Source organism: Microcaecilia unicolor, chromosome 14, assembly GCF_901765095.1.
Source record: "Microcaecilia unicolor chromosome 14, aMicUni1.1, whole genome shotgun sequence".
NCBI classification, from domain to species: Eukaryota; Metazoa; Chordata; class Amphibia; order Gymnophiona; family Siphonopidae; genus Microcaecilia; species Microcaecilia unicolor.
The window spans coordinates 15,249,153-15,266,975 of record NC_044044.1 but is presented as its reverse complement, the minus strand read 5'-3'; the positions used below and the strand labels follow the sequence as shown (position 1 = coordinate 15,266,975).

The following is a 17,823-nucleotide window of genomic DNA, read 5'->3' as shown; positions in this document are numbered from 1 at the left end:
GTTTCGAAACCTGGCCAAGTTAGCTGAGGTTCTCAATGGGGGAACTACACCTTCCATGACCAGCTGCCAGTTAAATAATAAAAGAGACATGTTGGAAATTGTAACAAATGGATACAAGATAGAATGAAGAAGTAAAAGATTGGAACGATGTGAAGAAATAGATGTTTAAAATAAAAGTAAAATAAGATCAAAACAAAAGTAAAAAATTGAAAAATTGAAGAAAATATTTATCTAAATGATGGAAGAACTTCAAGAGGATCAATGAGGATTTTTTTAATTTTTATTACATTTGTAACCCGCGCTTTCCCACTCATGGCAGGCTCAATGCGGCAGGCAATGGAGGGTTAAGTGACTTGCCCAGAGTCACAAGGAGCTGCCTGTGCCAGGAATCGAACTCAGTTCCTCAGTTCCCCAGGACCAAAGTCCACCACCCTAACCACTCCTCCACTGCATCTAACTACATAAAATCATACGATCTAGTAGTTGAGATATATTAGGTCTGAAGTTCCTCCACAATACACTTTGTTGTATAATGTCCCAGATCATTAAATTATAAATGTGCTTGGAACTGTTTTAAAAAAAAATTTGTATACATTGATCCCTGCACTACATTAAGTACAGTGCAGGTCAAGCAAGGTGTTTGACCTAAAGTGAAGCATCTGGAGTTGTAGAGCAACAACTGGTGTTAGAAGGCTACATATTATGGAAGATATGATGAATGCAAAAAAATATGTGGAATTCTTACAGAAATACAATTTCTAGAGAACAAATGCTCAGGTGATGGCAACATATCTTCCAGGACAACAGCTTTGTCATAGGTCCAAGACAATTGTTGTCACCTTTTTCTTCTTTTGTTCAACAACTGACTGGCCTGCTCAAGCCTTGGATCTTAATCCTGTTGAGGATCTATGGCACAAATGACAGCCAGTGACAAAGCATGAGCTGATAGTCACTGATTGCAGCCAGCTTCGTTAAGGATATAGACTTCCCTGAATCTATTTAAATTAAAATCTTATTTTATTTATTTATTTATTTACACAAGCCTGTGATAGTGTGGGCTATCCTGGGGGGGGGGGGGGGGGCACTGCAGATGACCTGAGGAACAGGTACTTAGTTTGTTGGAACAGATGTAGGTTGGAAATTTCTTCTTGTATGGATGATGTGAATTTTTTTATTGATTGGTGTTCTTTTCTATACTTTTTTTTTTTTTAATTGTAAACCACTGGCCCTTTGAAGAGTGGTATATCAAGTGATGTAAACTATTAAACTATTCTTGACCATCTCTATCCTTCCAAAGAAGATTATAGCCTGTCTGAAGTTTTGTATATACTTGTGTATACCAGGGGTCCCAAGGGCATCATAGATCCATCATTACTTGTATGCAGTCCTGGAGAAAGCATAACCAGTACAATTCACTGAGACTTAGTCTAAGGTCAATTGGGTTTGCAATGTAAGCCATGGAGACAGCATTAACAGTTGTAGCCTTGAGGTCTAGCATTCTCAATATGGATTGAATCAGCTTCTGCTGACCCTGAATTCTCTCCCCTGCTGAGGCTACAACAACCCGGCATCTCATCAGAGAGAGAGAGAGGTCTTAGCCTGATTCACGCCTAGCAGAGCCTTAATTCTAACGAAGGTGTCAGTCTCAGGTGGAGTGGGGAACGTTGACGACAAACCTTGACACTGGCAACTCATGTGTCATGATGAGGAAAATCTAAAGCAAATTATTATTATTTGTTGCATTTGTATCCCACATTTTCCAACCTCTTTGCAGGCTCAATGTGGCTTACAATACATCATGAGTAGTGGAAGAATGCTAGAAAATAAACATTTAGTATCACAGAAGGATCTTGGTCAACATGATGATAATAAGACATAGTAATAGTATACAAGCAGATATGATACAGTTCTGAATATAATGGGCGACTTGTGCATATTCACATTGGTTGATCTTTGTGTACGCTTTATTAAAGAGATGGTCTTCAGTGTATGCGGAAGTTCGTTCTTTCGTAGATCGATTTCAATAAGGGGGGGGGGACTGATTAAAGATTAAGCAATAAAAAAAAAAGGCTAGTGGGTTTCCAATAATCAGGACTGCCGTGCTACCAGAGGCCCCAAGCCTACCTAAAGTTGGCAGCTTTAGGGATCCCCTACTAAATTTCTATTCTGGGCCCCGGCATATTCAACAGTGGGAAAACTAAACATAGCAACTATGCACACTCATGTGTCACAGAAATATCCTCCACAGCAACACAAGACAGTTATGCGATTCATACATGGTTCTGCTGCACCTGCTTGCCAAAGAACTCTTCCATACAATTAAAAATAGGTAAGAACGAGAAGTGTACAGAAACTTTTTCTTGTTTTCTTCTGTTATTCTGCCTGGTTCCTTTAGCCTATAAACAGAGAATCCCGAAATGGTGAGAGCACAGAAACCAACGAGTACTTCAGCTCAAACTAGCACGAAATTACTCTTTTCTGTGAAACCATTGTGGGGACATAACTCTAACCATCACACAGAGCATTCTAGATGAACCATTTTGGTCTTTACTAATTGCTCTCATTTACCACATTACTATGTAATTAGAGCACTGTATTCTCATTCATTAAGAATACAGAATCACAAAAGCCTAGGACCACATATCACAACCAAGACACATTCATAATATGCATACCACCAGATGAAACAAAATTGGTAACAGCCTGATTAGACTGTAAAAAATGCAAATATATCCCTGAATTGTAACAAGATAAAAACTATTCTCTCTCTTCTAAACACAATTACATGAATCCAAATGAAGAAAAACTGAAATGAAAGCAGATTGTTCGTAGAAGAGTAACAAAAGAGAAAGCATGTGCAAGGGAGGGGGGAGAGAGAGCAAGGCCAAGAGTCAGCAACTCTAGCCATCTATTTCTGGAAGAAACAGGAGAGCACTTGTAGATGGGATGAGGACAGGTTGGCAAAAAAAAAAAAAAAAAAAAAAAAAAGGCAAGCCTACACAGCACATGGTCGGCAGAGGACCATGGAGACTGCAGAGACAGCTGAGTTACTGCACACACCCACAAAGAGACCATTAAAATCAGAAACATTTAGTGGTAAAAAGTTGGAAAGCAACAGGCAGTGAAGAAATGACCATGTAACAGCAGAGAAAGATAGACATCACATTTACTGTAAAGGGGGAAAACATGCTTAGACAGATACACAAAAAAAGTAAGACACTGGATAGCAGCAGGTGTACAAACTACAGAGGCTAGGGCAGACGGAACGAAACTGGATAGTGAACAAAAGGTTATGTTCTTATGTAGCACAGTAGGAACCGGGGCAATGGAAGGGCAAGAAACAACAACAGAATACCAATGGATAGATTAAAGGAAAAATCTGTGATAGGACAAAAGAAGTCAAAACACTTACAGAGAAAAGGAAAAAGGCACAAACTATGAGGCAAAGAAAACGAGAGGTAGTGGAAAGAAAGACAAACAGGGCAGTGGAATGGAGTCAGGTCAACACTAAAGTATAAAAAAATAGGTGGGCAGTGTAGGAGAGCGAGTTACAAGAGAAAGCAGAAAAATGAGGCAGAATAGGACCAGAGAGTTAGGAAAGATGAAAAAAAGAAAAGAAGGGAAACAGATTACAGTAATGGAAATGATGATGCAAAGCATGAAGAACTAACAAACAACAGTGGATAGAAGTAAGAGAAAAGAATGAGGAGACTCTTGAGAGTCAGAGGAAATCAAAAAGATGAAGACAAAAACATCTAAATATTCCTAAGGTATAACAGAAGTTGTCCCTGGACAGCAGGATAAGTCAGCCACATATAGGTGACATCATCCAACTTGCTCCCAGATGATATCACCTGTATGTGGCTGAAGCATCTAACTTGTCCTAGGAGAAAATGGGTTTCTTTCAATGAGCGATCATGAGTGCAAAGGGTAAGTTTGGCCCAGTATTATGAGAGTGCAATCCAGGTAACAGCCCAGGGGCCTCCAAGCCCATCTAAAGCTTAACAAAATGCAGCTTGTGTGGTGAGCTTTGGGGACCCCCTACTAAATTTCTGCCCTGGGCCCACCATATTAACAGAGGATCAAGAATAATCTAAAGCAATATACTCTACAAAAGACAGCAACAGATGCATGAACAGCCTCCTATGGGAGAAAGAGAAAAATGAAGACAGAGACCATATGGTCCATCCAGTCTGCCCATCCATGCCATCTACTATCCCTTCCTCTCCCTTAAAGATCCTATGTACTTGGGAGATGGAAGTGAGAACTATACTTGAATTCAAGACAGCATAAGGCAAACAGATTCTCTAAAGGAGAGAAAAGCACAGCACAGCTAAATAATGGAATGCTCAGATTGCATAAGCCCTGTTGTCTTGATAACATTTTCTCTGTCTCAACGCAATGAGGCATAAGCTGGGTACCAGAGAGGGACCTGACCTAAAGTTTATTATTATTATTTGTTACATTTGTACCCCACATTTTCCCACCTATTTGCAAGGCTCAATGTGGCTTACATAGTACCTTAGAGGCTGTTGCCAATTCGGTTACTAACAGATAGATACAGTTTAGAGGGTGCGGGGGACTCGCATAGGAGCCAACTTTTCAAATATGGGGGGGGGGGGGGGGGGGTGCTAAGGCCAGTGAAAATAATCCTTCCTTGGTTGCATACAAGGAGTATTCTCAAGATTGGGGGTGCATTATTGGGGGGGGGGGGGGGTGCTAAGGCCAGTGAAAATAATCCTTCCTTGGTTGCATACAAGGAGTATTCTCAAGATTGGGGGTGCATTATTGGGGGGGGGTGCTAAGGCCAGTGAAAATAATTCCTTCCTTGGTTGCATACAAGGAGTATTCTCAAGATTGGGGGTGCATTATTGGGGGGGGGGGTGCTAAGGCCAGTGAAAATAATCCTTCCTTGGTTGCATACAAGGAGTATTCTCAAGATTGGGGGTGCATTATTGGGGGGGTGCTAAGGCCAGTGGAAATAATCCTTCCTTGGTTGCATACAAGGAGTATTCTCAAGATTGGGGGGGCATTATTGGGGGGGGGGGGGGGGGGTGCTAAGGCCAGTGAAAATAATCCTTCCTTGGTTGCATACAAGGAGTATTCTCAAGATTGGGGGTGCATTATTGGGGGGGGGGGGGGTGCTAAGGCCAGTGAAAATAATCCTTCCTTGGTTGCATACAAGGAGTATTCTCAAGATTGGGGGTGCATTATTGGGGGGGGGGGTGCTAAGGCCAGTGAAAATAATCCTTCCTTGGTTGCATACAAGGAGTATTCTCAAGATTGGGGGTGCATTATTGGGGGGGGGTGCTAAGGCCAGTGAAAATAAATCCTTCCTTGGTTGCACACAAGGAGTATTCTCAAGATTGGGGGTGCATTATTGGGGTGGGGGTGCTAAGGCCAGTGAAAATAATCCTTCTTGGTTGCATACAAGGAGTATTCTCAAGATTGGGGGTGCATTATTGGGGGGGTGCTAAGGCCAGTGAAAATAATCCTTCCTTGGTTGCATACAAGGAGTATTCTCAAGATTGGGGGTGCATTATTGGGGTGGGGGGGGGTGCTAAGGCCAGTGAAAATAATCCTTCCTTGGTTGCATACAAGGAGTATTCTCAAGATTGGGGGTGCGTAATTGGGGGGGTGCTAAGGCCAGTGAAAATAATCCTTCCTTGGTTGCATACAAGGAGTATTCTCAAGATTGGGGGTGCATTATTGGGGTGGGGGGGTGCTAAGGCCAGTGAAATAATCCTTCCTTGGTTGCATACAAGGAGTATTCTCAAGATTGGGGGTGCATTATTGGGGGGGGGGGTGCTAAGGCCAGTGAAAATAATCCTTCCTTGGTTACATACAAGGAGTATTCTCAAGATTGGGGGTGCATTATTGGGGGGGTGCTAAGGCCAGTGGAAATAATCCTTCCTTGGTTGCATACAAGGGATTCTCAAGATGGGGGTGCATTATTGGGGGGGGGGGTGCTAAGGCCAGTGAAAATAATCCTTCCTTGGTTGCATACAAGGAGTATTCTCAAGATGGGGGTGCATTATTGGGGGGGGGGTGCTAAGGCCAGTGAAAATAATCCTTCCTTGGTTGCATACAAGAGTATTCTCAAGATTGGGGGTGCATTATTGGGGGGGGTGCTAAGGCCAGTGAAAATAATCCTTCCTTGGTTGCATACAAGGAGTATTCTCAAGATTGGGGGTGCATTATTGGGGTGGGGGGTTGGGCTAAGGCCAGTGAAAATATCCTTCCTTGTTGCATACAAGGAGTATTCTCAAGATTGGGGGTGCATTATTGGGGGGGGGGGTGCTAAGGCCAGTGAAATAATCCTTCCTTGGTTACATACAAGGAGTATTCTCAAGATTTGGGGGTGCATTATTGGGGGGGGGGGGTGCTCAGGCCAGTGAAAATAATCCTTCCTTGGTTGCATACAAGGAGTATTCTCAAGATTGGGGGTGCTCAAGCACCCACGAGTCGGCTCCTACTACACCCCCCAATGTTGCAGGTGCTATGCTATATTAGCCTCCTCCCCCCCCCCTTAGCAACATAGTTTCTTATTCCACAAACCCCCCAAAGGAGTAAGTAAGCTACACTGATGGTGGGGAGGCAAGGGGTGCAGTGAAATAGCAAAGAAGACAGAAGTAACCTACTGACACACAGTGAAGTCAAGAGAGTAATCAGCAAGGCCCTGCCCCGTTATTCAGTCAGCCCATGTGGATCGCCGGGGCGGCAGCAGCAGCAGCGATGGCTGTCCTCCCTCAAGTCCAGGTCAACAGACACCCCTCCCCCCCAACCCCGGCCACAACGGAAGAAAGCAAACGCCCCGGGGCCCCGCTTTACCTATAGAAGGCCCCGTTGGAGCCGCGCACCTCCACCGCCACGAGTTCATGTTGGGCGGCAGCTCCTTTCCTGCTACCCCTTATCCCGGAAGAGACAAAGAAAGCGCCGCGGCCACGGAGGTGAAGAAAGACCGCCCGTCCGGCGGCGCCGCCGCAGCCGCCCGCTCCAAGCCTCGCAACCGCGGCTGCGCCTGCGCGGGGAGAGGCGGGGGCTTCGTGCCGCCGCGGCTCCACCCACTCCCTCCTCCGCCTCGCTCTGTGCGGGAGCTGCCTTGGCGCCTGCGCAAAGCTCGCAACGCCCTCCTCACAAGGAGGTCCTCAATCTAACCTCCTCGCGCCCCTCCCCCGTCCCATACGCTGCAGAGCGCAGCAGACGTTATTAGGGCGTGCCTAGTCGTACGCGCTTAGCCAATCGACAAAAGTCGCAGCCAGTTACGTCAGCCCTCCCCCCCCCCCGCCAAGAAAAGAATAGAAAAAAAAAGGGGTTTGGTTGAGGAAGGAAGGCTGTAATAAGATAAGAAAGAAGCGCTATTTCTCCCCTCTGGGTTTTGTTTTACATGAGTTTTAGCTCACCTGCACTTCTATTAGTGTTGTAAAGTAAGTCAAGCCTACTTTCTCCCCAGCTCAGGTTACCTTCCTTCGGGTTCCGCCTACCAGCCAATCAGAGAGCCCTCTCCGGTACCTTCAACGAAGTTTATTTTTCGATTGGACCAAAGCGATACTTTGATGTACTACGTCTCTGGCCCCCGCCTCCGCTTGCATTGGTTGGTGCAAAATGGTTGTCTATCATCGACCTTCCCGTGAGTGACAGGGGAATTGACGTCAAGGCTCTGGCAATTGAAGGGCGCGTTCTTTGACTCTTTATCCAAGGAGGTTAGATTGAGAACAGGAGACGGACGGTATGGTCCGTCTAGCCCGTTATATGGGTTGAAGCCAGTAGGTGGAACTTGGTGGTAGTAGGCGGAGTCACTGGTTCACCCCAAACAATAGCAAACCAAATGCTATTGAAAGCAATAGTAAAAGACTATTAGAAGTAATGGACTGCCTATGAGTGGGTCAGGGCCATCTGTAAAAAGTCAAAAGCTGTTCCAGTTGGATAGGCAGTGCCTTAAAAGATGGAGACGAAGATTTTTAAAAACTTGACACCCTTTTTAATTTATTTGAAAAGTTTCCATATGTAGATATATCATAAAATATTTATTTATTTATTTATTGCATTTGTATCCCACATTGTCCCACCTCTTTGCAGGCTCAATGTGGCTTACAATCAGTGGTGTACTGGAGCAGGCTCTCACAGGCTCGCAAGAGCCGGTTGTTAAGTTTTTAAGATTTTGGGAGCCGGTTGTTAAAGTAGGGCCCTCTATGGCTACTTTAACAACTGACTCCCAAAATGTGGGCTGGGCCCCCTGCTGAATTCTCTTTACTTTGGTTGGTGGGGATGCTGAGCCCTGCCAGCCAAGTAAATAGACTACTGGTGCTCCCCGCTCCTTATTTCCAGCTCTGGGCAGCTGGCTGGGACTTCTCGAGCATGTGAGAACTTCCAGCATGGCTGCTCAGAGCAAGACGTTGGGAGTGGTGGCAGTCCATTTATTGGCTGCCAGCAAATGTATGCCTAGTGTGCCCGCACGAAGGGAGGGAGGAGAGAGAGGCAACTGTTGCTCCCCACCCCCACCCCCCGGCCACCCCTGGCCCTTCCAACTGCAGAGCTGGCTACGTCCCGGAGAAAGAGCTTGTTAAAAATTTACCAGCACACCCCTGCTTACAATGCATCATGAATAGTGGAGACATATAAGAAAATATACATTTAGCATTACAGAAAGATCTTGGGTAACATGATAATGATGAAACATACTAGTAGTTAGCAAGCAAATAATGTAAGGCAGTTCTGGATGCTTGTAGAGGAGTTCATATTTGTTGGTCTTTGTTATAAAGCCTTCTTAAAGAGATGGGTCTTAGTAGTTTGCGGAAGTTAGTTCAATAAAAACTGACCATCACTAAAACAGCTTCAAAATAATTGTAGCTGGTGGAAACAGCACACATAAAGGCTGTGTTTTGTGCTCATTTTTCTTACACTATTCTATACAATACCGTAATACATGGCCAAATTTCAGTGAGGATATCCTGATATCTGGCTTGGGAAGCCTGGTGTTATACAGACTGGAAGTAAAATTAGACTCTCCTTTCATGGGGGCACATGGAATCACATCACCTCATCTCTTTTGTACAAATGGATATTCTGTTTTGAGCATGTTTCAGGGACAAGTGGTTTTCATAAATCAAAATTATAGAAATAAATATTTCTTTTCAAGCAGATCTATCATTTGTCTAAATATAACTAAATGGGCTATAGCCCCTAATGCAGTCCATTGGTTTCTTATATTTTGTCCTTGTCACAACTTATACTGTGCCAAACTGGAAATACGAGACTGAAAAACAGAAGTCAGTAACATGTAAAACTTATTAACATTATAATTGTGTTTACATTTGGGTAATAACTGAGAAAATACCTGTTGAAAACGACTTTGAAGAAGAAATATATATATATCACGGAACTGGAAAATGTTGGTACGTTTTTGACTCTGGACTTCTGCATGAAGGTAGCTTTGCCCTCATTATTGAATATCTTTCTTTAAATAGTAGTAGTAATAATATTAAATGCATTTTTACAATATACCACTTCATTCCACAAAACAAAAGGAGCAAGTTCCCAAAGACCATCTTCTTCTTTGATCTAGGCACAGGTAAGATTTTAAATGCGCCCAGGTTTCAACCAAATTCATGTTTGATGTGGGATATAAATGTCTAAATTAAGTAAATAAATAGAAACTCTAAATGTTGAGCACCTGATTACATGATGTCTGTTTTAGTGGTGGTTTACCAGACAAAAAACATGTCTGCATGAATACAACACGTGCTTGGGAATCTTTTATTATTCGTTATGTTAAGCTCAAGGCCCATTATTTGTATTTGGCCAAATATTTCTCATTATTCCTATTCGGACTAAAATATTAAAATAGGCTATTAGGTTCAGCGCTAGAGTAAATACAACTAATGTCAAATACATTACGCATTCATTAGCTCCCCATCTAAACGCCATCTCAGTTCCAAGTAAACATCAAAATCCTGATATGAATTAATACGTTGAGCTGTATGATCTGTGTTCAAGGGAATTTAATCTATTGATATTTAATAACTATCAGCATTCAGGTTTCTGAATCGTTTGAGTCTGTCTCTAAATAATTGCTGCGCAGATGCTGGTGTCTAAAATTTAAAAACAAGAAAAGAATATGGCACCAATTAATAGTAATAAACCAATCAGAAACATTCAAAACCTATTCTTTATTCAGTCTTTTTGTTGTGTAACATTGGCTATTTCATCAGCCTTTGATACAGTAAATATTGAAATATTGTTGGAAAAGCTGGCATGAGACTGGTGGGGCTGTATATGATTAGTTTGCATCGTATTTAAGCAATAGAAGTATGCAAATTAGGATTGCTAGGGTACTTTTGCAGGTACCACAGATCAGCATTATTGGCCCTCTTCTTATTGAACAAATACAACAGCAAAAAATGAATCCGCTGTTTACAAATAGAACTGAGCAACAGAATAAACATCATTTTTATATAAACCGTACAAACCTAATACCCATTCTACACCCCCCCCCTCCCGATCCCCTATACATCTACTCACAAAATACCAGCAAGACAGCCACAGAGGGTCTGTACTCTTATGACCCTGTGAGCCAAAATCACTAGAAAAAAAAGAGACACCTCACCTTCAGAAGAACAAAACTGCAAACCCTTACAAGAGCTGGACAGAGCGTAGAATTATAGACTGTTAATGATCAACCCTCCACCCCTTGAGTGGAGAGTTTGCAAGTAAGGCTCCCAGATTGGCAAAAAGAGGGTTTTTTTTAAAAAGCTTGGGAGAGCCCTTTGCATTTCTAGCCTCCCAGGTGACCAATTAATGTAATTGATTTCTCCAGCACCAAAAATTCTGGGATTCAGAAGATATCCAATATTGTAGAATGCATTAATGCACCACCAAACACATCTTATGAAATAACATGGTGTGACCCCTTTGCCAACCTCGACGGGCCTCCCACTTGTCTAATAAAAACTGTTTCACTGTGCCCGATACCCCCAATAAATTTTATGTACCTGGTAACGTTTGCCCAAAAAGCCTTGTACCTTGGGACAAAACCAAAAATGAGTGATAAAGGAGTTGGCATCCCACCCACATTTTGGACATAGCAAGATCTGTGTTCTCCCCATATGAAATAGATGTAATTGAGCAAAATAAGCTCGGCGGAGAAATCTAAAATAACATTCTCTAAGTCTTGCATGAGTAGAGAGACCTGGCATACTGCGTAAACTTTTCAAGATATCTTAGTGATGTTGCAGACCCTCTAAATTCTTGGGGGGGGGGGGGTGCTCCCATTGAATCAAATCCTGATGCAGGCCCGAAATTGATACCTCGGTTTCAAATAGGTCATTTAAAAATCCATGATTATTGTCATCTATAAGAGCCCGCTGTCCAAGAAGGTGAAGTAGTGTTTGATCTGACAATAGGCAAATCTAATCCCCCAGGTGATCCTTTTTAAATTTATATTATGTCTTCACTGGGTCAAGAGTTTCAAATGTTAGGAGTGAGTTATTGGATGTACAGCAATGAAGTACAATTTTTTCCCCAATTGTGGATGATCTGGATAAGACATCAGTAAAGTTGAAATGGGTTGGCATTGAATATGAGTAAAACCGAGGTGATGGTAGGGAGAGAGTTACAGTTGTTGCCCCTATTGGCTTGTAAGGTAGATGGTATGATGTTGATTATTAACAGGTGCGATTTTAGATACACATTTGTCAATTCAGTTTCAAATTGGACAGGTGGTAAGATCATCTTTTTTTCCCCCCCAATGAGATTACTTAGTAGGTTGAAACCATGTTGACCAAGTATGATTTTGAATAATACAACAAAGTTTGACAAAGCATCTCTCTAAGAATTGCTAAAACGCGAAGTGAGGCCTTGCAGGTTACACAGAATGCTGCAGCAGACTGATCTTGGGTTGTGGAAAGTTTGAGCATTATCACGCCTGGATTGAAACAACTTCACTGGTTGCCAGTGGAATTTAGTTTTTTTTTTTTTAATTAAAGTTCTGAACTTGTGTACAAAGCGATGTGTTCAACTGTACCTTTTTCTTTATCACAGGTAGTGCAGTTGTATAAATGAGCAAGATCATTAAGATCCAATAGTTTACAACAACTTATTCTACCATTTGTTAATAGAAGTTCACGATATAGAGACAAGGGACACTGTTTTCAATCAGTGGACCAATGTTATGGAATAAACCAGTGGCGTAGCCAAGGGTGGGCCTAGGCGGGCCCAGGCCCACCTACTTTGGGCTCAGGCCTACCCAGTAGCAGCACACCTATGAAGTGTCTGGCAGGGATGCCCAAGCCCCACCAGCCAAAAATTCCTGTCCTTCCTGCATACCAGCCTTCCCTCTGATGTATTTCCGCCTATGTGGAAACAGGAAGTTGCATCAGAGGGAAGGCTGTGGAGCCAACATGACCAGTGTGCATTATTTGCTGCTTGCTGACAGTGAAAATCTGCTATTTAAAAGGTATGGGGGAGGGGGATGTTTGAGAGACCATACGGCATGCAGGCAAGAGAGGGAGAGACCAAATCACTTGTGGGACAGGGCGGAGTTCTTCTGCCCACCCATCTTGGGCCCAGGCCCACCCAAAATTGGGTGTCTGGCTACGCCCCTGGAAACTACCTGCTTATTTATGTCCGAGTACAACATTGCAGCAATTTAAGAAAGCATTGAAAATGCACTTTGTACAGGCCTTCCTTAGTGGGGAGGGGTTATTTTAATTATTTGAAAAGATATGTAGAGTAAAGGTTGTGACTCCTAGGTTATGTGATTATTTTTATGTCTGTTGTATATTGTGAACTACTTAGGTGTAAGTAGGTATAAATCTTTTAAATAAAGCAAAGCCATTCACTCTGGTTGATCTGTTTCTAATTTCCCCAATGATTAGGCCTGAATCTATTTGCATGCACCAACTCCATTGTATGCAAATCATGCGTAGTCATTAGGAAAAGCCAACGGGATTGCAGCCCTCCAAGACCAAAGTTGCCCATCCCTGTCCTAGTGTCTGCTCACTCCACATTCATACCCTTCACTATTAAGCATCAATTACATCTTCCAAGTACAGTCAGCACCTAGCTTCTTGCTATATTCAAATCTAGTCTTAAATACCTCAAGGCTTTAACAAACCTGCCCATGGCCTTTCCTTGTCCCTCAAATGGGTTCTAGTTGCAATACAAGCCCTTCTGCCATTTAAGGCTTTGCATCAGGCAGCTTCAAACACAGGAACCAAGTTATGTAAAACTCTAGGGCAGGGGTTCCTAAACCTGGAAGCAGGCCTAGTCAGTCAGGTTTTCAGGATACACACGCAGTGGAGGCAGTGCATGCAAATCTAATTTTGAATATTTAGTGTGGATTATCCTGAAAACCTGACTGGCTGAGCTGCCTCCAGGACCAGTTTTGGAAAATCTCTGCCCTATGAGCACACAGTATTTATAAAAGAGCAGCCAGCTCTTAGTACAAGCTCAGCTGTTCAGTGAGCTAACTAAGCCAGGTTTGCTCTCGGTCTGTAAGATTTATTAAACTGTAGTGCAGTCAAGCATTGGGACTAGCTCAGAGTTTAGATCCAAGCTAACCCTACTTTTCTACTAGAGGGATTGATCCGTGCATGAAAAAGGTTCATCTCTGCCTACCACATTACATTTATTCCGCACAAGGTCTCTCCATTGCTGTCTAGACAGGCTCTGCTTTCAACTTCACCATCCTTAAGGGTGCTAGCTGTCCTTCCATCTATATCAATAGTGGCAGGCAGGGTAGCTATGACCTACCTAATCAACTTAAGGATGAAGTCTATTCTAGCAAAAGATTTTGCCTATGTTAGCTAATGTACAGGTGGAAGACAGTGCTATTGGAGGAAGATCAGACTGTTGGCTTGTTTTAAGTATCCTACAAGTTTAATGCTGTTGAATAAGATTATTATTGTTGTTGTTGTTGTTGAGTGGGCATCAACAGGCAACATCGATGGGGAGGGAGGGCAGCTGGACACTTGTTCAGGAAATGCCAGTTACTGTTAGAGACCCAAAATTAGTTTGGTTTTATACCTCAATGTTGTATTATGACATCAGAACAGATTGCCTAAAAACCTTGTTTTAACTCCGGCTAAAGAAAATTCATCCTGTAACCATTACTTCTCATAACCCTTAATTCCTTTCACACAAGGCTCAGTTACCAAGAGATGAATGTGAGATTTTATTGTAAAACTTAGCATCCAGACATGACTATCCTGTGCTACTGGACCTCTATCAAGGTTATAAAATATACATATTTAAGCAAAGCATTCTAGAATTCTCCCTTTGTGGCCAATTTCGTCCAGGTATGAATAATTGTAGATGAGGCTTTTGCTTTGAGTAATTTTATTCTCTATACCTCCTTGAAGAATGCATATGGAGCATTGGGTTTTTTTTTTTTGCAGGCTTCAACCTCATTCTTGGTAATCATACCTCATGCACAAGACTTCACTAGTGTAAGGATGAGTTAAGTGAATAAATATTTCCTCCTATTTGTTTTAAAAGCATTTCCATGTAACTTCGAGTGTCCCCTAGTCTTTGTACTTTTGGAACAAAAAAAAAATATATACTTCTACTCATTCTACACCACTCAGGATTTTGTAGACCTCAATCATGTCTCCCCTCGGCTGTCTGTTTTCTAGGCTGAAGGGCCCTGGCCTCTTTAGCCTTTCCTCATATGAGAGGAGTTCCATCCCCATTTTAGTCTCTTCTAATTCCACTATCTCGTTTTGAGATACGGAGACCAGAGCTGAATGCAATACTGAAGGGTCTAGCAGAGGATAAGGGAGAAATGAAAAGTCTGTATCAGTCAAATGAAGGAAGTTTGATTTTCTAAGGCTGAAAACAATGGCCTTGAAGATTATGGACCTGATTTTCAAAACACAGGAGGCAGCCACATAAGTGCCAATTGGCGCTGACCCCTAGATATTGTCTCTTTCCAACGTTTCAATGTTGATGTCCCATTGTTATATTCTTAATGATACTTCAATGGTTTCACAAAACTTGTACAATGTAACCTATAACCAAGTTGTAACAAATGTATTTCCATTATTCATATCTTATTGTAAGCCACACTGAGCCCGCAAAGAGGTGGGAAAATGTGGGATACAAATGCAATAGAGTGTACAGATGAATTTACCCAAAATGGTTCCAAACTGTAAAAGGAAGGAGCACCGCAAAAGCAGAGGACTATATTTCCACTACAATCAACAAAAACCAGAGAAAGGCGTAGTGTGACTAGCAGGGCTTTATACTTCAGGACAATAAGTGTACCCCCCCCTCAAAAAAAGAAAAGAAAAGTTAAAATCTAGGGGAAACAGAAGTAAAGTGGCCATATTTTTCTGGCCCAATGGTACTATGCAGCTAATCAGAAGCAGCGTTTTTCATCTTCTTACCCTATAAACAGGGGCGTAGCCAGACAACAGATTTTGGGTGGGCACCAAGTGTTCTCCCCCCCCCCTCCAAAAAAAAATCTCAGCTGGTGGGAAAACGCTTCTTTCCACCTTGGCAGCAGGCATGCACTGAAAACTGAGCGTGCGCAGGCGCCGGTGTTGTGGCGAGTAGCGTTTGGTACCATCAGGGGAAAATCTTCAGCTGGCGGAGCTTGGGATTCCCACCAGTTACCACTAAACGTGTGCTACTGTTGGGTGGGCCTGAGCCATAAATGGGTGGGCCCTGGCCCACCCCTGGCTATGCCACTGCCTATAAATAATCCAAATGCAAGAAGAGTATTACCTTATATTAAGACTGCTTGAAAAATCAGTTTTCCACTTTGAGACTACTACACACAGGTATTCCAATTGCTGGCTGGCTGCTTTTACAATAGAACAGGATTTCAGACCCACAACTGTTCTTTGCAGTGTATGCGCAATAGCTACCCTGTTTAAAGGCATCTTCCTCAAGAGAAAGATTTCAAATGAGATGTGTTGGATGTTTTTTTTTTTACCTAGCATGGGGAAAAAAGTTGTACTTTCACCTATGCCAGTACGAGGGCTCAAGATGCGACTGAAAAGGTTCCTTTAAGGTCAACACATCAGTATGTTATTTCTTCAAGTTTTACACTTCTCATTTTGTCTTTAGAAGTCTGTATATCATTGAGACTTACTGTCTTGTAAGAGAAAGACCCAAGGTTTGGCTATACTATAGTCTCATTATCCAGCCTTTATTGATCTGGCATATCCAACATCACCCCTGAGGTATCATATTGCCATTAAGGTTTGTTCTGTTCTCCTCCTGTTTTCTGGCTTCACACACTGCTGGTTAGCATTAAACCAATACTGTATTTTAAGAGAATAGAGAATAGGCAAGGCATGAGGATTTTTTTGTAAGGGGGTTACCATTGTTTTCCATATTCACTTATGAGAAAACAAAAACTAGTTATGGGGCAGACAGGGATTCTGCTCTGTCTTGTCGTCCAATCTGGAGGGACTATTTGCACTAAACTGAACACTAGACATAGTCCTAGCTCTAGGCCTACCTAGTGGTCCAGCTTATGTAGTCTAGGTAATTACACTTGGATTAAGGCGAAATAGAGACAGTACATGAAGTTTGACATTTATTCTTTTGAAGATCACATCATGTAGAGGCCGAGACCACCTTCCTTCTTTGGCACAGAAATAAAGATCCACAAAAGCCATACAAGATAATACGCCAACCACGGCCATTAGCACCAGCTCTGCTACCCCTCCAGCACCTGAAGCTTGGTCTTTACTCATAGCTGGAGGTCTGGCCCCATCCAGGATAAGGAGCGGTCCCATCACAACATCTTCCAGCTGGGCTTCAAAAGGCAAATTCAAATCTGCAAATATGACCAGTGAGATATTTAGACTAGGAGGCACCTCAAACTTATGCACTTTGACTGCTGGAGCATGCCAGCGAGACATCACATGCTTCGAGTTGGTGGGGTGAGACTATCACCCTTTGTCTAGCGATAGAGTGCTAGCCTTTGTGCCCCTTGCAGTAGGGCCAGATATCTAAGGAGCCATTGCTGGCATGCCTCCAGATCTCTTACTGTGAGTTAAGCAGTGGTGGGTAATATGCCTAAAGGTTTGGTATTTATTTTTTTGTTACATTTGTACCCCGCGCTTTCCCACTCATGGCAGGCTCAATGCGGCTTACATGGGGCAATGGAGGGTTAAGTGACTTGCCCAGAGTCACAAGGAGCTGCCTGTGCCTGAAGTGGGAATCAAACTCAGTTCCTCAGCACCAACCACCACCCTAACCACTAGGCCACTCCTCCACTGTTGCTACTATTTGAGATTCTATTCCACTAGAAGTCGGCCCTTGCAGATCACCAATGTGGCCGCGCAGGCTTCTGCTTCTGTGAGTCTGACGTCCTGCACATACGTGCAGGACGTCAGACTCACAGAAACAGAAGCCTGCGCAGCCTTCTACATGGAATGTTGCTAGAGGAATAGCAACATTCCATGTAGAATCTCAATAGTAGCAACATTCCATGCAGAATCTCCAATAGTATCTATTTATTTTTGTTACATTTGTACCCTGCGCTTTCCCACTCATGGCAGGCTCAATGCGGCTTACATGGGGCAATGGAGGGTTAAGTGACTTGACCCAGAGTCACAAGGAGCTGCCTGTGCCTGAAGTGGGAATCGAACTCAGTTCGTCAGGACCAAAGTCCACCACAGCTGTGTACTTTTAACTTTACCACTCAAAAATAAAAGTACCATACTAAAAACCACCACATTAAAGCATAAATTTTGTACTGTTTTACATGAAATACCTAAAAGAGGATAGTTAATTTCTAGAAGCTATAGAATCTGCTACATTGCAGGTTTAGAATAAAAGGTTATCCAGGTCAGTGAACTAGCTGTC

The 17,823-nt window shown here is 42.8% G+C and overlaps 1 protein-coding gene across 1 annotated transcript in view; it reads right to left on the bottom strand.

Moving 5' to 3' along the window:
• The window catches only part of LOC115456993 (fragile X mental retardation syndrome-related protein 2-like), a 95,084-nt gene that overhangs the window by 31,618 nt on the left and 45,643 nt on the right, over positions 1-17,823 (bottom strand). The window contains 2 exon segments of the mRNA XM_030186421.1: positions 2,277-2,396; positions 16,641-16,789. Coding sequence (XP_030042281.1) covers positions 2,277-2,396; positions 16,641-16,789 — 269 coding nt within the window.